The 25,267-nt window shown below is 38.1% G+C and overlaps 1 protein-coding gene across 6 annotated transcripts in view; it reads left to right on the forward strand.

Moving 5' to 3' along the window:
* The window catches only part of LOC135109050 (RNA cytidine acetyltransferase-like), a 125,133-nt gene that overhangs the window by 807 nt on the left and 99,059 nt on the right, over nt 1–25,267 (forward strand). For 4 of the 6 annotated variants that reach the window (XM_064020046.1, XM_064020049.1, XM_064020045.1 and 1 more), the window contains exons 2-6: nt 8,619–8,760; nt 10,868–11,128; nt 11,373–11,557; nt 11,879–12,101; nt 24,827–24,941. In XM_064020046.1, coding sequence (XP_063876116.1) covers nt 8,653–8,760; nt 10,868–11,128; nt 11,373–11,557; nt 11,879–12,101; nt 24,827–24,941 — 892 coding nt within the window. In that variant the 5' untranslated portion in view covers nt 8,619–8,652. Of the gene's footprint in view, nt 1–2,927; nt 3,071–8,618; nt 8,761–9,499; nt 9,635–10,867; nt 11,129–11,372; nt 11,558–11,878; nt 12,102–24,826; nt 24,942–25,267 lie in introns of those variants that run through there. The other 2 variants (XM_064020047.1, XM_064020050.1) reach the window with 2 other exon arrangements.

Consider the following 25,267-nt stretch of genomic DNA (forward strand, 5'->3'; position numbering starts at 1 on the left):
TGCAAATCATTAGTTTTAATTTTTTACCCCTAGCCCCCAAACCCCCATCAGAAACTAAAGTTTTGCAGTAAAAACGAAAAGCAGATTAATACAAAACAGACCAAAATGTACCAGAAAAAAAATCTTTTGTCCTCGCAAATAAATAACAGCAGTAACACTCACTGGCAATATTCCCTTCAAGAGGACTGGCTGCCACTTATCCAAGGACAACAAAAAAAAAAAAAGAAAAAAAAATTGCCAAGGGCAAAAAACAAAAAACAAACACTGAGATGACAGTCCCAGAAAAGGGCCCAAAGCAGTTGTAAAAAATAGAAACGTCTCTCAAAGGAATTCAAGTCGTAGGAAGGTGGAAACACAAAAGCAGGCAGGGAGTTCCCAAGTTTACCAGAGAAAGGGATGAATGATTGAGAATACTGGTTAACTCTTGCATTAGAGAGGTGGACAGAATAGGGGTGAGAAAAAGAAGAAAGTCTTGTGCAGTAAGGCTGTGGGAGAAGGGGAGGCATGCAGTTAGCAAGATTAGAAGAGCAGTTAGCATGAAAATAGTGGTAGAAGACTGCTAGAGATGCAACATTGCAGTGATGAGAGAGAGGCTGAAGACAGTCAGTTAGAGGAGAGGAGTTGATGAGACGAATAGTTTTTGATTCCGCTCTGTCTAGAAGAGTGGTATGAGTGGAATCCCCTCAGGCATATGAAACATACTCCATACATGGACAGATAAGGCCGTTGTACAGAGTTAGCAGCTGGGGGGTAAGAAAAACTGGCAGAGACAGTTCAGAATGCCTAACTTCATAGAAGCTGTTTTAGCTAGAGATGAGATGTGGAGTTTCCAGTTTAGTAAAGGACAGGCTGAGGATGTTCAGTGTAGAAGAGGGGGATAGTTGAGTGTCATTGAAGAAGAGGAGATAGTTGTCTGAAAGCTTTTGCCGAGTTGATAGATGGAGGAATTGAGTTCTTGAGGCATTGAACAGTACTAAGTTTGCTCTGCCCCAATCAGAAATTTTAGCGAGCTCTAAAGTCAGGCATTCTGTGGCTTCCCTGTGAGAACTGTTTACTTCCTGAAGGGTTGGAGATCTATGAAAAGATATGGAAAAGTGTGGGGTGGTATCATCAACGTAGGAGTGGATAGACCAAGAAGTTTGACGTAGATCATTAATGAAGAGTGTAAGAGAGTAATGAGAGAGTGGATGACAGGACAGAACTCTAAGGAACACTATTGTTAATAGATTTAGGAGAAGAACAGTGACTGTTCACCACATCAACAATAGAAAGGTTAGAAAGGAAACTGGAGATGAAGTTACCAAGAGAAGGATAAGAGCTGTAGGAGAGTAGCTTGGAAATCAAAGCTTTATGCAAGACTGTCAGAAGCTTGTGATATGTCTGAGGCAATAGCAAAAGTTTCACCAAAATCCTTAAAAAAGAGGATGACCTGGACTCAGTAAGGAAAGCCAGATCACCAGCAGAGTGGCTTGACAGAATCCATGCTGGTGATCAGATGGAAGGTTGTGAAGTGATAGATGTTTAAGAATCTTCCTTTTGAGGGTAGATTCAAAACTTTAGAGATGCATAAAACTAAAGCAATAAGATGATAGTTTGAGGGATTAGAATGGTCATCCTTTCTAGGAACAGACTGAATTTAGGCAAATTTCCAGCAAGAACGTAGATGTTGATAGACAGAGTTGGAAGAGTTTGACTAGGCAAGGTGCAGGCACAGAGGCACAATTCTGGAGAACAATGGTAGGGACCTCAACAGGTTCATAAGCCTTCTGAGGGTTAAGGCCAGTGAGGGCATGGAAAACTTCATTGCGAAGTGAAGCATTTTAATAGGTAGCATGAAGTACATAAGAACATAAAAAATAAGGAAAGCTGCAAGATGCCATCAGGCCTATACATGGCAGTCCCTGTATGAAATATACCTACCTATTTCCACCTATCATCCCCATCCATAAGTCTCTCTTTGAGCTTCCTAATGACTCAGTACTAACAACTTGATTACTGAATCTGTTCCATTCATCTACCACTCTATTTGAGAACCAATTCCTTCCTATTTCTTTTTCAACTAAATTTTTCAAGCTTGAACCTGTTATTTCTTGTTCTGCCCTAGTTAGTGATCCTAAGAATTTTGTTTATGTCCCTATTGTTATAACTGTTATACCACTTAAAGCAATGGCCCCCAACCTTTTGTAGGCAGTGGGTCACATCTGTTGTTGTAAACACAGTGGAGGGCACTGTTCCCCTCCCTCTCAAAAAAAAAAAAAAAAAAAAAAAAAATATATATATATATATATATATATATATATATATATATATATATATATATATATATATATATATATATATATATAATAATAATAATAATAATAATAATAATAATAATAATAATAATAAACGGTTTATCATTTAGGCAGTTAACAAACTGAAAATGTACATAGGGGATGGGGAAATACTTGACATTAATCCTAAAGGTAAGTCTAATCTAGAAGAGACTATTGATTGATGGCTCGCACCATGGTGGGAATCGCACTGAGTCTGTACCGGTCCGTGCGCGGTATATGTGTGTGTGTGTGTGTGTGTGTGTGTGTGTGTGTGTGTGTGTGTGTGTGTGTGTGTGTGTGTGTACAGTGCAACCTCAGTTATCGAATGTCTCCCTTTTCGAACAACTCGGTTTTCAAACAAAAATTTAGGTTCATAATTGCTTCGGTTTCTTTACCATAATTCGGTTTTCGAACAAAGTTACTTGATTTCAAATTCTACTAAACATAGCAAAAACAGCCATATATTACTAATTTATAGTTTCTATAAAAATTTCCTTTGTTTATATATATTTAGAGAAGAGACACAGAGAGTAAGACAGTAATTCAATATTTGAAATAAGTTAAATGGGATCCTGTTGAAGAAGTTGAAGAACTTTGATGTAAACAAACAAGGTTCAGTGCTCAGGAGTTATCCTGAGCCTCCTGTGGCTCTCTCTATGACTCACAATGCCATAAGTACTGCACAACTGCATTTTCCCCAGTAGCTTTTCCCAGCAACAAGATGTTTAAGTCTTATGATCACCTTAATTTTGGCGGTAAATTGGTTGCTCTTCTCTGTATCACTCTGTAAGGCTTCCCTCACTAGAAAAGTGACAAAGACTTGCATGGTCTAAACAGTGTCTTTTGATGAGTTCTGTGTTACTAAGTTCATTAAATACATCCTTTTTGGATAAAAAAAAAATTCTAAGCTGGAGATGTTGTGGAGCAGTCATCTTAGCAGTGGGAGTGTCGGTCATTACCTGCTAAGACATGGTGGATGGGTGTCTGAGAACAGATTAATCTATTTTACGATGATTTCTATGGGGAAACTAGTTTTGGTTTTCAAATATTTCAGATTTCGAACAGCATTCGGGAATGAATTAAATTAAATAACTGAGGTTCTAGTGTGTGTGTGTGTATATATATATATATATATATATATATATATATATATATATATATATATATATATATATATATATATATATATATATATATATATATATATAGAGAGAGAGAGAGAGAGAGAGAGAGAGAGAGAGAGAGAGAGAGAGAGAGAGAGAGAGAGAGAGAGAGAGAGAGAGAGAGAGAGAGAGAGAATTTTTCTTATCTTTCAAGAATTTAGTGAGAAGACTGGCTCTGAATTCCTTTTGCTAACTTAGATATCTCGATGTTGTAATTTGTAACCACCATTCTCATGCAGTCATTTAGGTGACTGTCAGTTAGACATGACCTATACTTGTATTTAAAATTTTCATTGTTGAAAATCCAGATTCATACATGTATGTTGGCCCAAAGCACGAACATAGATAAATGATAAATTTCCTTCAGAAGTGGAAATTTCCCCAACACTACTGATGTCCAGAATTCTGGGTGATTTGCTTTGCTTCTCAGTTCTAAGTCACTTTGCAATGTAATCATTTCAATCTCCAGGTCAGAGATGTTCAGGTTGAAAAGCAAGCTAAGTTGAGATGCAGTGTCACTGACATCACTTTTGCAAAATGGATATGATATGAACATGACTGTTGGCAGAACATTACTGAAGTGTGCAAATCTTATCTTAAACCCATCCAAGATTATGTTGAGCTGATTTGTGTATGTGTGAACACTGCATTTCATTTTTTTTTGTGTTCAGTTTTTTCTTGCAGCAAATGGAAGTGTAGTAAGAGCCCTTTAGAGATCTGGGACATCCATAGCTTCAACTTATTTATGAAGGCATTTACTGAACTTATAATTTGTGACAGGTTTCATTTGTGCTTACAACTCTAGAGTTAACTCATCAAGCTTAGATGTGATGTGAGTTAAAAATGCTAGGTCAGCTAGCCATTGTGGATCATCGAGTTCTTCATGTGAGTCCTGTCTTTCTTGCAAAAAAGCTCTTGATTTCAGGAATTAGATGTTCAGATCTTTGGAGAACTTTCTCCCTGCTTAGCCAGTGCAATTCTGTGTGCAAGAGAAGGTCACCATAATGAGCACTCACTTCATTTAGAAATGCTTTAAACAACCTGTGCTGAAGAGGTTTAGCACAAATGGAATTAATGATTTTCACAACTACCTTCATTACATGTTCATAGTTAATAACTTTGGAACCAAGCACTTGCTTATGTTTGATACGATGATAACTAATGAACTGAGGAAATGCAGGATCTTTTTGCACTGTGCTACAAAGCCAACATTGCTACCAGTCTTAGATGGGGCACCATCTGTTGTTACTGATGCAAGCTTTTGAAGAGTTAAACTGACCTTGTCTACAAAACTCTTAAAAACTTGATAAACATCTGCACCATGTGTGTACATGTGAGTTGATGTGTGAGGGTGAAGGGCAAGAGGAAGGGAGAAGTGTCCGAAAGGGTCAGAGGAGTGAGAGAGGGGGAGATATGTGTATGTTGGAGGGTCAGGTCATGCTGAGGTGAGGTTGAGGGGAGCAGAAGATGAAGTGGAGAAGATGGAGGGGACTGAGATGAGAGGATTAGAGGAAGTAAATGTAGATGAGTTGTATAAATATTTTGTTGATAAATTACATACTGGATAGTTAGCAAACATCCCTTAAAGAGCAATAAGATCGCAGAAGAATGACCCTAAATGGATGATTGTTAGGTTGAAATATTATGTAGGGCAGAAGAGAAGTATATATAAGAGATTAAAAACAGGGGAAGAGCTTTTTAAGGCCACAATATAATGAATTAGAACAGTCAGGAGGTTAACGAGGAAAGCTAAAAACAGTTATGAATTAAAGGTAGCCAGCCAGGCAAAGATGGACCACAAGGGATTTTATCAGGTATACAGGATGAAGAATAGGGAAACAATAGGTTTATTAAAGGCAGCAGATGGGGAGCTGGTTAGTTCTGGGGAGGAGATTAGTAAAATTCTGAACGAGTATTTTTTAACCGTCTTCACTTAGGAAAAAATGCAGGAAATGCTGAATAGTGAGCAGATGTTTAGAGCAAAAGAGAATGAGATGAGAAGCTGACAGATATTACCATAACTAAAGAGATAGTGGAATGGGAAATAGATAGGCTAAAAAAGTTCAAGACACCAGGACCAAATGAAATATATCTCAGAGTACTTAAGGAATGCAAAGAGGTTATTAGTGAACCATTAGTTTCTGTCTTTAGGAAATCACTTGAGTCAAGTGAGGTACCAGTAATGTGGAGGCAGGTGAATGTAGTACTTTAACATCTAATTATAGACCTGTCACTTTATTTTCTGTTGTAGGTAAAATGAGTCAATAATAGTGAAGAACATTAAGGAGCATTTAGACAAACATAACTTGATCAGTCAATCACAGCATGGCTTCATGAAGGGGAAGTCTTGCCTGACAAACTTGTTAAGTTTTCACAGTAAAGTTTATGAGGCAGATAATGGTGATAGTTATGACATCCTAGATCTAGAGTTTAGTAAAGCATTTGATAAGGTATCCCATCAGAGGCTCTTGAGAAAGGTTAGGGCGCACAGGATAGATGGGAAGGTGTTACACTGGATAAAGTTGTGGCTAAGTGACAGGTGACAGAGTTGCAATGAACGGCTCTAATTCCAAGTGGGGTCAAGTAATTAGTTGGGTGACACAGGGATCAATATTAGGGCCATTGTTTTTTTAACATATATCAAAGACTTGGATAGTGGAATTAGTAGTGATGTTAGTAAATTTGCAGATGACATGAAAATAGGTAGATTAATTAGGTCAGAATCAGATGCCATCACCTTGCAGGCAGATTTGGATAGGATGAATGAATGGACAGACAGATGGCAAATGCAGTTTAACATCAGCAGCTGCAAGATACTTAGCGTAGGTAGAGGAAACCCATACGGCAGGTACACAATAAACAATGAAGCTCTGGTAGGTTCAGGGTACGAAAAAGATTTAGGAGTTATAATCAGCACTGAACTCCGTCTAAGAAAGCACTGCATAGAGGCCAGAAACAGGGTTAGTAGGGTATTAGGATTAATTTTCAGATGTGTTAAAAGTAGAAGTTCTGAAGTAATATTAAAGTTATATTTGGTGCTGGTCAGACCTCATCTAAATAATGCTGTGCAGTTCCGGTCTCCATATTACAGAAAGGATATAGGTCTATTAGAATCAGTACAAAGGAGAATGACTAAAACGGATACAGGGGATGAGGAGTATTCCTTATGAAGCAAGATTGAAGCTATTAAATTTATATTCTTTAAAGAGATGTAGGTTAAGAGGGGACCTCATAGAAGTCTTTAATTAAGTCAGTGGTCCCAAACCAATAGCTCGCGGACACCATGGCACCCTTGGGACTATATTATGGTGCCTGCAAGGGTCAACCAGAAAACTATGAAACGTTCTTCATTTTAACATTTCTATATAGTTCTTTTTTTTATTTATTTTTATTCTAGCTATAACAATTAAGAAAATATGTAATATGAATCCACTAAAATTATTAATTATTACACACATAATTAGAGAGAGAGAGAGAGAGAGAGAGAGAGAGAGAGAGAGAGAGAGAGAGAGAGAGAGAGAATCTGTAGGAGGGGAGGAGGGAGTGAGGGTGTAGGACAGATGAGTACTACACACTAGACTTACCGCTAGGTGTTGTGTTTAGGTTCATTACTCAATTCGTTCACCAGCGCAGTTGGTGTCTATCTTTTGCATGGTGCGGAGTACTTCACCACTGCACATTCAGCACTTGTGTTATTCACATTGATTTCATTCATACTAAAGAGAACAGTAATAGCTTCTAGTTCAAAGAAACAAAGTCACAATTACAACTTTCATGAAGAAGGGGAAGAAACCTATTTTTTCTTGTCAGTTTGAGAGAGAAGTGTGTGTGCTTAATTTGTCATCCTACTGTTGCAGTATCCAAGAAAAGCAATGTTATCCATGTAGTGGAATGCTGTTCCAATATTTCTCACACATTTTATATGTATCTGAATATCTTTTCTACATGCTTCTCTGACTGTTGACTATCCTGTATTGTCACTCCCAGATCTTTCTCTTCTTGTATTCTTATTATATCTTCATTAACCATTATATATGTCCATTTGGGTTTCTTTTAACTTTTTTCCCATATACATTACATGACATTTTTTCACATTAAATTCCATCCCCCATTTCTTACACTAGTCCCAGATTTTATTTAAATTCTCTTGTAGAATTTCACAGTCTTTGTTGTTTCTTACATGTCTTTGTAATTTGCATCATCTGCAAACAAGCTCATGGAACTCTTTACTCCTTCAGGCATATCATTTATGTAGATCAGGAAAAGTATTGGTGCCAGCACTGATCCTTGTGATAGTATCTACTTTTCTCCATTTTTATTTTTAATCTTTTACTACCATTATAATTTTTCTTCCCTTTAAGTGACTTTCCATTCAGTTTTCTATTTTTCCATTTACTATATTTTCTATCTTCCATTATAGCTTGTTGTGAGGAACTGTCAATTTTAATTTTTAAATTTTAAATTTTTAATTAATTAATTTTTTTTTATAGATCTAAATACACAGTGTAACCATCCATCCCTCTCCTGTGTTATGTCAGTCACTTGAATTGGAGCTCATCAAATTTGTTACACATGATCACTTTTGTCTTAAACCATACTGTTTTTTTTCTGATATTATATCATGTTTTTTCTAGAAATTTTGTTCACTGCTTCTTTATTACTTCACAGATCTTACATACCATGCTGGTCATTGATATTGTCTATAGTTTAGTGGTTCTTCTTTCTTTCCACTTATAAATTGGCACTATGTGTGCTGTCTTCCATTCTGTAGGCATTCTTCCAGTTGGTAATGAGCACTTAATTCAGTTAACTGTTTCCTGCACTCATTTAAAATGAAACCTGATACTCCATCTGATCCTCTCGCTTTTTCTCTCTTCCAATACCCCTATCATTTTATATGCAGCCGTATGGTTGTCAGCTAGGTATTTAGGTTTACTGATAAGTTTTTGTATAATTGAGAAAAGATAGATCAATGGCATACACTTGTGTTTCAGAAGTTTGAGTTTATCATCCCTGTTATGTATGGATGAACTGACAAGTTACCTTTGTGACAAAAGGCTTACATAGATAAATATTTGTCCTCTAAACCACTGTTGGTCAAGACATGATTTTAATGATCTACTTTTTTTTTTCTTTTTAGAAATTAAATTGCCTGTGACTTGACCAAAGACAACATGGTGAAGAAGAAGATTGACAACCGAATACGCATCCTGATTGAAAATGGAATGGTGGTGGGCCATAGAACCCTTGTGGTGCTTGTTGGGGATAAGAGCAGAGATCAGGTCAGTTTTGATGTGTCTTTGTCTTGGTGGTGTTACCTCTCATGTTAATGTTGTATCACATATTTACATAATCTTTTATACTATATACTGTGGAACCTCAGTTCTTGAACTTAATTTGTTCCTGAATGCCATTCAAAATTCAAAATGTTAAAGAACCAAAATAATTTTTCCCATAGGAATCAATGTAAAAATTAATTAATCTGTTCTTAGACACCTGTTTACACTGTCTTAGTGGCTCATGACATGGTCCCACAGCCAAGATGGCTGCTTCACAACATCTCCAGCTAACAAATTATTTATCCAGAAAGGACGTATTGAATGAACTTAGTGATATAGAACTCATCAGAAGATACTGTTTATACCGATCTAGTGATGGAAGCCTTACAGAGGGAGATAGAGACGAGCAACCCACTTACCACCAAAATGAAGGTGATCATAACACTCAGACATCTTGCTGCTGGGAAAAGCTACTGGAAAATGCAGTTGTGTAATAGTGATGGCATTGGGGGTCATTGAGAGAGCCATAGGTGCCTTGGGATTACTCCTGAGCACCAAAAAGCTTGTTTACATTAAGGCTTTTTCAATGGGATCAATGGGATTTAATTTCTGTCTTACACTCATGTGTCTCTCCTCCAAATATATAAAAACAAAGTAAATATTTATAGAAACTGTAAGTTAGTAATAAACAGCAGCTTTTGCTATGTCTTTTAATATTTGAAATCAAGTAATTTTGTTCTAGAACCAAATTATGGTACTGCAACTGAAGCAATCATTATGGTCTGACCATTTTGAATTGAGCATTTAGGTGTTGTCCTCTCCAGGGATTCCCTAGCCTGCTGCCCTGCCACACTTATATCAAGACACCTCATCTCAGGTACTTCCTACTTCAAAATTAAATGGTGTTGTAGTTTATATATATACATTGTGGTGCTTGAAAAAAGGTAAGTTAGTGTAATATGTGGTTTTTTTTTTTATGATACTTGCATTATTTATTTTTTTGCAAACATCACAGCACCCGGCAACATTTCCTCCAGGTGTTGTCATGTCTCCATGGAAGATCGAGTGAAGTCACACAGTCAGAGTGACTGTTAATCCATTGTCACTTCTCGCACCACTAGCTTGGATGGAAGCTACCATTCCCGCTTGCTCTCGTCACCTACAAAGCTGAGAGAAGAGCTTACTTACTTAGTAAATAAGTGTTTTTGGGAAGAAAAGGCTAATAGGGGGTCATTAATTAACCCTCAAGAGCTGTTGCCCGAACAACGAAAGCCACCGACATGCCTTGACTTTTACCTTGATGGTGGCCTGGAAAAAGTTGTAACTAAAGAATAAAAATATAACATCATAGTTTAAGGGAAATATCATATCTAAAAAGAAATCTGTCACATTTAAACAAAATTCACAATGGAGAGAGAGAGAGAGAGAGAGAGAGAGAGAGAGAGAGAGAGAGAGAGAGAGAGAGGGGGGGGGGGGCAGCTTGGATGACTGACAGGCAGATTTTTCTCAAATTTTAATGATTCATAGGCAAGTATAAATCTCTTATACAAATAAATTTGCAAATTTGCATGAAATGTAGATTGTAAATGCAGAGAGAGAGAGAGAGGTGTATGGGGAGTGAGGTTATTAGCGACACATAGGCTCTAATCTGATAATTGCCCAGTACAAGATGTGACAGTGCTGCAGGGTGGGGAATCCCTAGAAAGGACAATGCCTAAATGCTCAATTCAAAATGGTCAGACCATAGTTCGTTCAGAATTTAGTTTGAAAACTGATTCCACTCTAGTTTTATCATTGTTATCCCTCAGTTTAGCCACCATGAAGTGAAGTACTGATTTTGCTGTTTGATTAGCATGAAAGAAATCATAGCCCTTAGAAATAATTTTTTTTATAATATGACACAGTGGAAAGTTTCATTAAAAATATCCTTAATTTCATTCTCTACTAGAACCCTCCATGTCTGCCTTATATCATGGAAATACAATTCTTACATGATGGGTTCTGATCCATCTCCTCATCCTGTTTTAGGCACATTTTGTGGCTTGCTAATGTTTAAACTCCTATGATAGAAGTATATTCTAATGTAAGTTTTCTGATTTGTATCTTGAAGGTTGTGTATTTGCATCACATGTTGTCCAAGTCCAGTCTGAAGCAAGCCAATGTGCTATGGTGCTACAAGAAGGAGTTGACCTTCTCCTCCCATCGAAGAAAGAGAATGAAGCAGCTCAAGGCTAAAATCAGATCTGGACAAGCTGAGATAAATGAGGATGATCCCTTTGAGATGTTTGTGTCCATGACTGACATCAGGTATTGTTTCTATAAGGAGACTCACAAAATTCTGGGCAACACCTACAAAATGTGTGTATTGCAGGTGAGTGACATGAGGTGCCTCCAGGCCAGCACTGTAGTGTTTAATTGTGGCAAGTGGACAGCACCTTTATGGGACAAAACTTTATGTATAGATTTTTAGTAGATAAATTGTAAACAAATAAATCCACACCAGATTGAGACAAATCTTGGAAGTTGAATTAAGCTAAAGAACATGTACTTACATTTGTATAAGACTTAAGATCAAAACAAATCTTACATGATTAATAACACTGTAATTGCTACAGGACTTTGAGGCTCTGACACCCAATATATTGTGCCGCACCATGGAGACTGTGGAGGGTGGAGGACTGATAGTGCTGCTGCTGCAGAGCCTCACCTCCCTGCGCCAGCTGTACACCCTCAGTATGGACGTGCATGCCCGCTATCGCACTGAGGCACATCAGCATGTTGTGCCCAGGTTCAATGAGAGGTGTGTGCATCTCTAAACTTTGCTTGTTAACTGATTGCTTAATTTCTTCCTGTGCCTTCATTTAATATTGTATTACTTCACTTTATAAGTTGGATTTTGCCATTCTGTGAGTTTGTCTTCATTATATGGTATATTGCATTGCTTGATAAGGTAAGATTTATTAGAAATCTGCCAAATTTCTTGTACATTTATTATGCTGTTATCATATTACATTGGTTAAGAAAAATACTGAATGTAGGAATTCATGTCTGTTGGCCTTCTTAGAGGCAAGATATGGTGGTGATGGTGGTGCAGCCATCCTTCAGAAGGTTTCTTTTGAAGGTTCATCCTGTCATTGGCCTCATGTCCTGTCTGTGTGGTGATGGATGACCACCTGCGAGTCTTGCCCATCTCTTCTCACCTGCGGGACCTCCAGGTGGTGGCCCCACCCTCCACCACCACCCCTCTGTCCCTGCAGGACCAAGAACTTAAGGACCTGAAAGAATCACTGAAGGACAATCCCCCCATTGGACTTTTGATTGACTTGTGTAAAACATTAGATCAGGTGAGTTGTTATGTTCAAGGTGCAAACAGATTGATCACAATGATATGGTTTTAACACATGCTACACCCTTTCTATTGATCCCTTCAATGCAGTGGTAAATGTGATGCATCACCATTGGTCTTCGGAGCTGTGTATTGATTCAAGATGCATTATTGTTTATCAGGAAGTTTTTGAGTAAAAATCTGTCTTGCTCTGCAGCACAAGTCATTGAGGCTTATGTTCACATACTTCTTCCACTCAGATCTGTAGATCAACCCTGCACTGGACAGCCAGTCATGAAGCAAAAAAAAAAATCATTCTACATTTGTAGTAGCTCTTACCTTGTGTAGTGACTAATCTGCTGTAGAGCACCACTGCCACTCACTCATTTTTCTGACTCAGAATAGAGGTCTTCCACTCCCAGGCTGGTAACTGCTATTTCATAATGTACAGATTATTCTGTAATTGCCATCTATCTGGCATACTCCTTGTGATATGAGAGTAAATGGTAGTTGTATTTCCCACTAAACTTTTCAAACTAAGGCCTGATTTGCTCTTTCTGGTGGAATGTGACATTTAACAGCATACATTAAAATCTTAAACTGAACTATATGGGGCAAGGTGGCTGACGGTTTATTCAAAAGTTTGGCTTATACACATTTTTGGCCGGTTTCTTTGTACATAAACATGTACGTTTATTGTTATTTCGAGCTTATTTGTTAGCTCCTTATGAACCCAAGATAGATATTTACAGCATATTTTGTTATTACACACTAGATATTTACAACATATTTTGTTATTACACACTATACAGTGCACTAACTGGTCACTTAACATTATGCAACTACACACTTAGTTCTCACTTAAGAGCTCATTTAGCTGTACACATCACAATGGTCACATAAAAGCTAACAATATTATGCACTGTACTACTGGTGTACTTTTGCTTATCGCTCAAAGTTTGAGTCAGAGATGTTGGCTGGTGGCTCTGATGTGATTTAGGATGGAGTGGAGCTGGGCAGACTGGCTGAGGAGGTTGATAATCTGATATTTGCCTTATTTGGGTTTGGTTTAGGGAGATTTAGGGAGTACATGGATGCATCTTCTCGTCTCTTTGTTAGACAGGAACCATCTTTTAAGCCCTGTTCACACATTGGCGAATTTGGACGGTGAATGTGTTGCAACTCCATTGCAACTCATTCAAAGCGGAGTCACTAGACCAGGCTAAGTCGCAGCACATTGGCATGCTAACGGTGAATGTTTTGGACTGCTCAGAACATTTGCAGCCGAGTCATCACGGCTAGGAATCGCAGCACATTCGCAGTGGTGTCGCAACACTGTTGCAACGGATTTGCAGTGGTGTCACAGCAAGTTTGCAGCATTGTCGCAGTGGATTTGTCATATTAGTAATCACTTCTATAAGCCCTTCACACCTTTGTCCTAGGATCAGGTGACACTGGATTGATACTTCCATGCAAAGATGATTTTCCTAGACAGACTGGCTGTGACCAGATTCTCTCTCTCTCTCTCTCTCTCTCTCTCTCTCTCTCTCTCTCTCTCTCTCTCTCTCTCTCTCTCTCTCTCTCTCTCTCTCTCTCTCTCTCTCTCTCTCTCTCTCTCTCTCTCTCTCTGCACACACACATGCATAGAAAAAAAAAAAAAAAAAATATATATATATATATATATATATATATATATATATATATATATATATATATATATATATATATATATATATATATATATATATATATATATATATATATATATATATCCCCAGGTCGAACTGCCTTTCTGTCGACGACCCTAAGTGTCTTGACACTCCCCTCAACTTTTTCTTCATTAACTTCTGCAACATTCATGGTCTAAGATCTAATTTTCAATCTGTAGAACACCACTTCTCCTTTTCTAAACCTCATCTTCTTTTCCTCACTGAAACTCAGGTGTCTGAGGCAACTGACAGTAGCTCCTTTTCTGTTCCCTCCTACTTTCTCTATCCTCATTTTCGATCCAAAGCTGGATGCTGCGTTTATGTGCGCAATGACTTAACCTACTCTCGTGCCCACGCTCTTGAATCTTCCGAGTTTTCCACCATCTGGCTACGACTACAGAGTCACTCACACTAAATTTATCTGTGCTGTATACCTCTCACCTAACTCCTCTGACTATAAGAAATTCTTTGACTACTTAACTTCGAAAGTGGAGCACATTCTGACCCTCTTCCCTTTTGCAGAGATCTCCATTCTTGGAGACTTCAATGTTCACCACCAGCTTTGGCTTTCCTCTCCCTTCACTGACCATCCTGGTGAACTAGCCTTCAACTTTGCTATCCTCCATGACCTAGAGCAATTGGTGCAACACTCTACTCATATCCCTGACCGTCTTGGAGATACGCCGAACATTCTTGACCTTTTTCTGACCTCTAATCCTTCTGCTTATGCTGTCACCCTTTCTTCTCCGTTGGGCTCCTCCGATCACAATCTCATACTGTAAAATCCCTCTTATCCGGCATCAACGGGACCACTGACATGCCAGATACTTGAATATTGCCAGATACTTGAATAGAAGTGAAATTATGTCCACAATCATCACCCTACACTCACGCATCTTACCATAACAAAGATCAGCTGATCTTAATCAGCAGCTGATCTGATCAGCTGCTTAAGTGTAAGCACAACACGCTTCCTCTTTTCTACAACTTTAGGCATGATGAAGGTGTCAGGCGATAAACAGTGCACATGCGGGACTGAGTCACTGAGTAAACACAGTGCAGTGGGCCACGGGTGGCACGAAGCAGTGCGCTCTGGTGGTGAGGGGACAAAGTATGCCTCGCACGGGAATTTTAATTGATTTTATGAGTACACATTGATTTTTTATTGATTTTAAGGCACGGGGAAAAAATGTGCCGGATACTTGAAGCTGCTGGATACTCGAATGCCAGATGAGAGGGATTTTACTGTATCTTTATCCTGTCCTATCACTCCAGTCCCTCCTCAGGATCCCCCTAAGCAAAGGTGTCTCTGGCATTTTGTCTCTGCTAGTTGGGGGGACCTGAGGAGGTATTTTGCTGATTTTCCTTGGAATGACTACTGCTTCCGTGTCAGAGACCCATCTTTGTGTGCAGAGCGCATAACAGAGGTGATCGTGTCTGGCATGGAGGTGTACATTCCTCACCTTCATGTCCTAAACTTTCTAAACCTTGGTTTAATACAGCTTGTTCTCGTGCTATACATGATAGAGAGGTGGCCCATAAAAGGTACTTAAGCTTTCCATCACCAGAATCTCATGCACTTGTCCGAAACCATGCCATTTCTGTTCTTCAACTAGCCAAAAACTCCTTCATTAAGAGAAAATGTCAAAACCTTTCAAGATCTAACTCCCCTTGTGACTTCTGGCATCTAGCCAAAAATATCTCCAATAACTTTGCTTCTTCTTCTTTCCCTCCTCTATTTCAACCAGATGGCACCACTGCTATCATATCTATTTCTAAAGCTGAACTCTTCGCCCAAACCGTTGCTAAAATCTCTACCTTGCACAATTCTGGGCTTGTTCCTCCCTCTCCTCCACCCTTTGACTACTTCATGCCACCTATTAGAATTCTTCGCAATGATGTTTTCCATGCCCTTGCTGGCCTAAACCCTCAGAAGGCTTATGGACCTGATGGGATCCTTCCTATTGTTCTCCGAAACTGTGCCTCCGTGCTTGCACCTTACCTAGTCAAACTCTTTCAGCTCTGTCAGTCAACATCTACCTTTCCTTCTTACTGGAAGTTTGCTACATTTAACCTGTTCCTAAAAAGGTTGACTGTTCTAATCCCTCAAACTACCGTCCTATTGCTTTAATTTCCTGCCTATCTAAAGTTTTTGAATCTATCCTCAACAGGAAGATTCTTAAACATCTATCAGTTCACAACCTTCTATCTGATCGTCAGTATGGATTCCATCAAGGCTGCTCTACTAGTGATCTTCTGGCTTTCCTTACTGAGTCTTGGTCATCCTCTTTTGGAGATTTTGGTGAAACTTTAGCTGTTGCCTTGGACATATTAAAAGCTTTTGATAGAGTCTGGCACAAAGCTTTGATTTCCAAACTGCCCTCCTACGGTTTCTGTCCTTCTCTCTCTAACTTCATCTCAAGTTTCCTTTCTGGCCGTTCTATTGCTGCTGTGGTAGACGGTCACTGTTCTTCTCCTAAATCTATTAACAGTGGTGTTCCTCAGGGTTCTGTCCTGTTACCACTCTCTTCTTATTATTCATTAATGATCTTCTTAACCAAACTTCTTGTCCTATCCACTCCTATGCTGATGATACCACCCTGCACTTTTCCACGTCTTTTCATAGATGTCCAACCCTTCAGAAGGTAAACATTTCATGCAGGGAAGCCACAGAACGCTTGACTTCTGATCTTTCTAAAATTTCTGATTGGGGCAGAGCAAACTTGGTATTGTTCAATGCCTCAAAAACTCAATTCCTCCATCTATCAACTTGACATAACCTTCCAGACAACTATCCCCTCTTCTTCAGTGACACTCAACTGTCCCCCTCTTCTACACTGAACATCCTCGGTCTGTCCTTTACTTATAATCTGAACTGGAAATTTCACATCTCATCTCTAGCTAAAACAGCTTCTATGAAGTTAGGTGTTCTGAGATGTCTCCACCAATTTTTCTCACCCCCCTCAGCTGCTAACTCTGTACAAGGGCCTTATCTGTCCATGTATAGAGTATGCTTCACATGTCTGGGGGGTTCCACTCATGCTGCTCTTCTAGACAGGGTGTAATCAAAAGCTTTTCGTCTCATCAACTCCTCTCCTCTAACTGACTGTCTTCAGCCTCTCTCTCACTGCCGCAGTGTTGCATATCTAGCTGTCTTCTACTGCTATTTTCATGCTAACTGCTCTTCTGATCTTGCTAACTGCATGCCTCCCCTCCTTCCGTGGCCTTGCTGCTCAAGACTTTCTTCTTTCTCTCACTCCTATTCTGTCCACCTCTCTAACGCAAGAGTTAACCAGTATTCTCAATCATTCATCCCTTTCTCTGGTAAACTCTGGAACTCCCTGCCTGCTTCTGTATTTCCACCTTCCTATGACTTGAATTCCTTCAAGAAGGAGGTTTCAAGACACTTATTCATCAATTTTTGATAACTGCTTTGACCCTTTTATGGGACTGGCATTTCAGTGGGCATATTTTTTTTATTGGATTTTTGTTGCCCTTGGCCAGTGTTCTTCCTACATTAAAAAAAAAAAAAAAAAAAAAAAAAAAAAATATATATATATATATATATACGAGTATATATGTATATATATATATATATATATATATATATATATATATATATATATATATATATATATATATATATATATATATGTGTATATATATATATATATATATATATATATATATATATATATATATAAATAAGATGAGATTTAAATGATGATGAGAGGAGTAAATTGAGAGAGATGAGAGAAGGTAAAGCAAAAAAAAAAAAACACTAAATCAAGTGAGAATTTGTATGGAAAATTGTTGATTTAAAGACAAGAAAGTGGTGGTTGAAGACTGCCAGGGAGGATGAGCAATAATAGAGAGGGAATATAATATATTGAAGGTTATGTATGCAAATATAGAATGGTTTGTGACAAGTATATTGGAGTTAAGGGATATTCTAAAAGATAACAAGCCAGGAGGAGGCAGTAGGCACCTGCCAAAACGATAATCACCCCCAGTGAGGTCTAAAGCACTGGATCAGGGGGTGCTGTGAACTCATCATTAAATTCAGCTGTGACCTCACTGAACGTTTTCCTTTGTGTCTCAATACAATGGGGCAGTCACAGCCTGTCCTTTAAAGACCACTCTCTTTCACACAAAACTGTAGGCACCTAATTACACACTCAAAATTATCATGGCCTACACCAGCCTTGGAGTCCCCATCTGGGAAGGGGACCATAAATGTCCCCCAGGTCAGGCTGCTTTTCTGGCATTGACCCTAAGTGTCTTAACACCCCCCTCAACTTTTTCTTCATTAACTTCTGTAACATTCATGGTCTTAGATCTAATTTTCAATCTGTAGAATATCATCTCTCCTCTACTAAACCTCATCTTCTTTTCCTCACTGAAACACAGGTGTCTGAGACAACTTACATAAGTCTCTTTTCTGTTCCCTCTTAATTTCTCTATCCTCATCTTCAATCCAAAGCTGGATGTTGCATTTATGTGTGCAGTGACTTAACCTGCTCTCATGCCCATGCTCTTGAATCTTTCGAGTTTTCCACCATCCGGCTATGACTACAGAGTCCCTCTCAAACTAAATTTAACTGTGCTGTATATCTCTCACTATAAGAAATTCTTTGACTCTTTAACTTCCAAAGTGGAGCACATTTGGACTCTCTTCCATTTTGCATAGATCTCCATTCTTGGAGACTTCAATGTTCACCACCAGCTTTGGCTTTCCCCTCCCTTCACTGACCATCCTGGTGAACTAGCCTTCAACTTTGCTATCGTCCATGACCTAGAGCAGTTGGTACAACACACTGTCTTGTAGATATGCCCAGCATTCTTGACCTTTTCCTAACTTCAAATCCTGCTTATGCTGTTACCCTCTCTTCTCTGTTGGGGTCCTCCAATCACAGTCTCATATCTGTATCTTGTCCTATTGCTACAATCCCTCCTCATGATCCAAATAAGCATGGGTGCCTCTAGCATTTTGCCTTTGCTAATTGGGAGGACCTGAGGAGGTATTTTGCTGATTTTCCTTGGAATGACTACTGCTTCCCTGACAGAGACCTGTCTCAGTGTGCCGAGCACATAACAGAGGTGATAGTGTCTGGCATGGAGGTGTACATTCCTCACTCTTTTTCTGACCTGAACCTTCCAAATCTTGGTTTAATACAGCCTGTTCTTGTGCTATACATGATAGAAAGGTAGCCCACAAAAGGTACGTAAGCCTTCCATCACCAGAATCTCATGCACTTTATATTTCTGTCCAGAACCATGCTAAATTCCTGCCTATCTAAAGTTTTTTAATCTATCCTCAACAGGGAGATTCTTAAACATCTATCACTTCACAACCTTTTATCTGATCACCAGTGTGGGTTCCGTCAAAGCTACTCTACTGGTGATCTTCTGGCTTTCCTTACTGAGTCTTGGTCATCCTCTTTTAGAGATTTTGGTTAAACTTTTGTTGTTGCCTTAGACATATCAAAAGCTTTTGACAGAGTCTGGCACAAAGCTTTGATTTCCAAACTACCTTTTTATGGCTTCTATCCTTCTCTGTGTAACTTTATCTCGTTTCTTTCTGACCATTCTATTGCTGCTGTGGTAGATGGTCATTGTTCTAAATCTGTTAACAGTGGTATTCCTCAGGTTTCAGTCCTGTCACTCACTCTTCCTGTTATTCATAAATGATCTTTTAAACCAAACTTCTTGTCCTATCCACTCCTACACTGATGATACCACCTTGCACTTTCCACTTCTTTTTACAGACATCCAACCCTTTAGAAAGTAAATTAATGCAGGGAAGCCTGACTTCTGATCTCTCTAAAATTTCTGATTTGGGCAGAGCAAACTTGATATTGTTTAATGCCTCAAAAACTCAATTCCTCCATCTATTAACTGAACACAACCTTCCAGACAACTATCCCCTCTTCTTCAATGACACTCGACTGTCCCCCTCTGCTACACTGAACATCCTTGGTCTGTCCTTTTCTTATAATCTAAATTGGAAACTTCATATCTCATCTCTAGTGAAAACAGCTTCTATGAGGTTTGGTGTACTGAGATGTCTCTGCCAGTTTTTCTCACCCCTCCAGCTGTTAACACTGTACAAGGGCCTTATTCGTCTATGTATGGAGTTTGTCTGAGGAGGTTCTACTCATACCGTTCTTTTAGACAGGGTGGAATTAAAAGCTTTTTGTCTCATCAACTCATCTCCCCTAACTGACTGTCTTCAGCCTCTTTCTCATTGCTACACTGTTGCATCTCTAGCGATCTTCTACCGCCATTTTCATGTTAACTGCTCTTCTGATCTTGCTAACTGCATGCCTCCCCGCTTCTGGGGCATTGCTGCACAAGACTTTCTTCTTTTTCACACCCCTATTCTGTCCACCTCTCTAATGCAAGAGTTAACCAGTATTCTCAATCATTGATCCCTTTTTCTGGTAAACTCTGGAACTCTTCCTATGACTTGAACTCCTTCAAGAGGGAGGTTGCAAGACACTTATCTTTCAGTTTATGTCTACCACTACGGACCCTGTTTGGGGATTGGCATCTCAGTGGGTTTTTTTTTTTATAAAATTTTTGTTGCCCTTGTCTGGTGCCCCTCTGACAAAAAAGAAAGATATGTCTAACAGACCAAATTAAAAAAGGAAATACAAATAAAATTTGAAGAGGAAGGATGCAAAATTTGGAGGAAAGATAGAAAAGATAAAGGTGCGGGAGGAGTGTTAATATTGGTGAGGAAGGATATCTTTGTTGATGAAGTGGAATACTGTAATGGGATGGAATAAGTTTTGGGTATTGTAGTTAAAGATGGCAGGAAGAAAAAGAGAAAGATTATTGTCACACATATACTACTGAAGACAAATGCATGGAAGACAAATGAGCATAAGATGATGCAAAGAGAAGTAAGGAAATGCTTGGAAAATATAATAAAAAAAACAACAAATAAGATGCTGCTTATGAGTGGCTTTAATTGCAAGAATGTAAGTAAATTGGGAGGAGTTGTAAATAGGGAAGGGTGCAGATTTGTCGAGTGAAGAGATAATGCAATTAGCAATGGTGAATACTCTGGAACAGTATGTAGATGAAGCTACAAAGATATAGAGAAGAGCTGATTTCAATCCTTGATCTAGTGTTTACCAGCAAGCTGGAATTCAGGCCTAATATGAAATATTTGCCTCCATTAGGAAAAATGATCACATTGTATGTTAAATTAGAAGGGATAAAAGCAAAGGATTGGAAAGAAGACTACAGACATGGCAGACTAAACTATGCAAAGACAAATTTTGAAGAACTTCAAAAATTTTGTGGAATTATAAAGTGGGATAAGTTGTTGAAAGACAAGGATGTATAGACAAAATATGAAGCACTATTAGATAAGTACAATGAGGGAGTGTTTAAATTTGCACCAATGTACAAAGTAAAAGAAGAGTGGGCATAATTGGTGTAATGCCAGATGTGCAAAAGCCAAAAAGGACAAGGATAAGGCATGGAAGAAGGTGAAAAAACAGTGGAATTAAGGAAATAGAGAAGAATATAAACAAGCAAGAATTGAATATCTTAGGATAAGAAGAGAAGAAGAAAGGAACTGAAAAGAATATAGTAGACAAATGTAAAGATGAAGCTAAGCTTTTCTTTAGATACTTAAATGGTAAAATGAAACATAAAGATAGTATTAAGTTAAAAAGAGGTGGAAGGACACATGAAGATGATGAGAAGATGAGTGGAATTATGAATGAGAATTTTAAATATGTATTTAAAAAGAAAGTAGATTTTATAGTACCTACAGGTGGAGTGTCAAATGAAGGGTTACATGAAATTAAGGTGAAAAACATGAAATCTACAAGTTGCTGAGTGACTTAGATGTTAGAAAAACAATGGGACCAGATAATGTGTCAGGGTGGGTATTGAAAGAATGTAGAGAACAACCAATCTGGAATGTGGTAAATAGTTCAGTGAATGTAGGGAGTGTGCCTAAAGGATGGAAAAGAACCAATATAATACCCATCTATGAAGGTGATAAAATGGAGCTATTAAACTACAGACCAGTATCATTAACTAGCATCATAGGTAAACTCTGCAAAATTATATTAAAAACAAATGAGTGCAATATTTGGAAGAAAATGAGATAATTACAGATAGATAATTTGGATTTAGGCGAAAAAGATCATATGTTACAAGCCTGTTGAGTTTCTATACAAGAATGATAGATGTACAAGAGAGAGAGAGAGATGCTGTATATCTGGATATAAAAAAAACATTTGACGGGGTACCTTGCATGAACCTGCTGTGGAAATTGGAAAATGTAGGGGGATTAAATGGCAAAATATTAAGTTGGATTGAAGACTATTTGAAGGACAGACAAATGAAGACAATAATCAGAGATAATACTTCAAGCTGAAGTGAGGTAAGAAATGGAGTACTACAAGGATCTGTATTAGCACTGATTATGTTTCAGAGATATATATATATATATATATATATATATATATATATATATATATATATATATATATATATATATATATATATATATATATATATATATATATATATATATATATATATATATATATATATATATATATATATATATATATATATATATATATATATATATATATATATATATATATATATAAATAATATATAGAAAGGATTAAATAGCTACATTAATATGTTTGTTGATGATACAAAGTTGCAGAGACTTACAAAGAGTCAGGAGGATTGTAAGGAGCTACAGAGAGATTTGGATAAAATTTATGTTTGGAGTCTGAAGTGGAAACTTAAATTTAATCCTAAGAAATGTCATGTGATGGAGATAGGAAAAAAGAATGAGGAGACTTACATGGAGCTATAAAATGGGTGAAGATACGATAGTAAAAACTAAAAAAAGAAAAGTATTTTGGGGTGATTATCTAGGACACACTGTCACCAGAGAAGCATGCAAGTGGGATTTTTTGGTTCCACATACTGTAAAATTACAGTGGCTATTACCTACATGGACATGGATACAATGAAAAAAATAATTACAACTATGATACACTCCAAGTTAAAGTATGCTGCAGTCGTATGGTCTCTACACAGGAAGAAGAATATAAGGAAACTGGAATGAATACAGAGGACAACAACAAAGATGCCAGAATTGAAGGAAAAGACTTATGAAGAGTGACTGGAAGAAATGAGATAAATAACATTGGAAGAGAGAAGAGAAAGGGGAGACTTGATAACAATGTAGAAATTAATAAACTATGGAAAAGGTAGACAGAAAAGTTTTGGAGATACATATAAATGAAGGAACAAGATGTACAAGAGGACATACAAAAAAGATTAAGAAGAGTAAATATTTCAGTAACATCAGTAAACATGGTTTCCCGTGCTGAAGCATTGGTCTCTGGAATAGTTTAAGTAATGAAGTGGTTACAGCTGCTAGTGTGAGCAAATTTAAAGAAAAACTGGATTACTGCAGATATGGAGACAGGATAAATTAGCTTCAGCTCGGGCTTTGTACAATTCAACTAAGTATATATATATATATATATATATATATATATATATATAGAGAGAGAGAGAGAGAGAGAGAGAGAGAGAGAGAGAGAGAGAGAGAGAGAGAGAGAGAGAGAGTGGGATAGATGACAAGAGGGAGGAAAAGGGGAAAGATGGAAGAGGGGGGCAGGGAAGGGAGAAGAAGGGAAGGGGAGAAAGAGAGAAGGGGGAGGAGAGAAAGAAAGGGAGAGGGAGGGAATGGGAAGAGAGAGAGAGAAACACACACACACACACGCACGCACACACACATGCACACACACACACACACACACACACACACACACACACACACACACACACACAGGTATTGTATTTCTAAATTAGGGAGTAAAGTGGGGGAAGAAGAAAGTCAGCTTCTTCATGGGCTGAAATGAATAAGTGCTTTTTCAGTGTTTTCAGTACCTTGAGTTTTGCAGTCTTCAAGTTTAGTGCTATACCTTATGAAGAAAGCAAGCATGAAACTCGGGAATATATATATATATATATATATATATATATATATATATATATATATATATATATATATATATATATATATATATATATATATAACAACCAGGTTACTTTTAATCTCCTCCAGTTGAAGATCCAACTCAAGCTGTATAAACTTTATTCAGTTTGCCATGTAAGCATTCTGATGGCCCGCACACAAGGAAAGCTCGCACACTTATGAGAAGGTTATAAGTGTCTCCTATATAAAATGCTCCATTGATGAGTTGTACTACATTCGCAGTGCATTCGCAGTGGAGTGGCAGTGTGTTCGCAATGTGCTCTCCATGGTTGCAGGGGATTTGCTTTGGTGTCACATTGCAGTTGCAACATGTTTGTCTCACATTTGTAGTGCATTTGCAGCGCATTCACAGCACATTCACCAGGCATGAGAGTCATAACACATTTGGAGCACAGTTGCTGTTCAGGAAGTCACAGTAGAATTGCAACGAAGTCGCCATCAAAATTCACCAATGTGTGAATGGGGCTTTAGTGATTCCAACATCACTATACCTGTTGTTGGCACACACACAGGCAAATGAGTGCATTATACATTAGAAAGTGATAATATGCACTTTACTTGGCAAAAATTACACTGGTATGCTTGCTTGTTTGGTGACTGTCATCAGTCACAGCCACACTCAGCCACATAAAATGTACACTGATTGCTTATTTATGGACCTGACAGCACTAGTGCTGGGTAACATGTTAATGTGTACTAGTGAATGGAAAGACTGAGGAATACTTGGGGATATAGGTATTCTTTTAAGATGGCGTGGGTCCTGAGATATTAAGGTGGAAAGGTAGATGATGTGTAGAGAAATGGCTAAAATTGACACACCATCAGCAGGTCAGTGCCCTTGGAGGTTAGGGTTTTGTGTGATGTTTATATCAGTATAACTGTAACATTATGATAATTTGTGGTGTTGTTTTATTGCCTTAACTTCATACTCCTTATAAAGAGAGGACATAATAAGAAGCTTCATTTGTGCACCAGGCAAAGGCAGTGCTGCAATTTGTGGTTGCCATCACAGAGAAGACGCTGCGCACCACTGTCACCCTCACAGCTGGCCGAGGGAGAGGCAAGTCTGCAGCACTGGGACTGGCTGTTGGTTAGTAATATATTTGATTTAATTTGTTTTAAAACTAAGGATGTTTTTTCTTAACCCCTCAAGGACTGAAGGCAGTTTTAGGCACTTTACCAGGTGAGGAATAGAGATGGTTATAACCACTTTGCAAGTTTTTTGCTAAATTTAGCTATTTTTGTCAGTTTTTGTACTTCAGTCATTGGTAATACAGTAAAATCCCTCTCATCCGGCATTCGAGTATCCGGCAGCTTCAAGTATCCGGCACATTTTTCCCCGAGCCTTATAATAAAAAAAAAATCAATGTGTACTCATAAAATCGATTAAAATTCCCGCGCGAGGCATACTTTGTC

Source organism: Scylla paramamosain, chromosome 18 (genome assembly GCF_035594125.1).
Source record: "Scylla paramamosain isolate STU-SP2022 chromosome 18, ASM3559412v1, whole genome shotgun sequence".
NCBI lineage: Eukaryota > Metazoa > Arthropoda > Malacostraca > Decapoda > Portunidae > Scylla > Scylla paramamosain.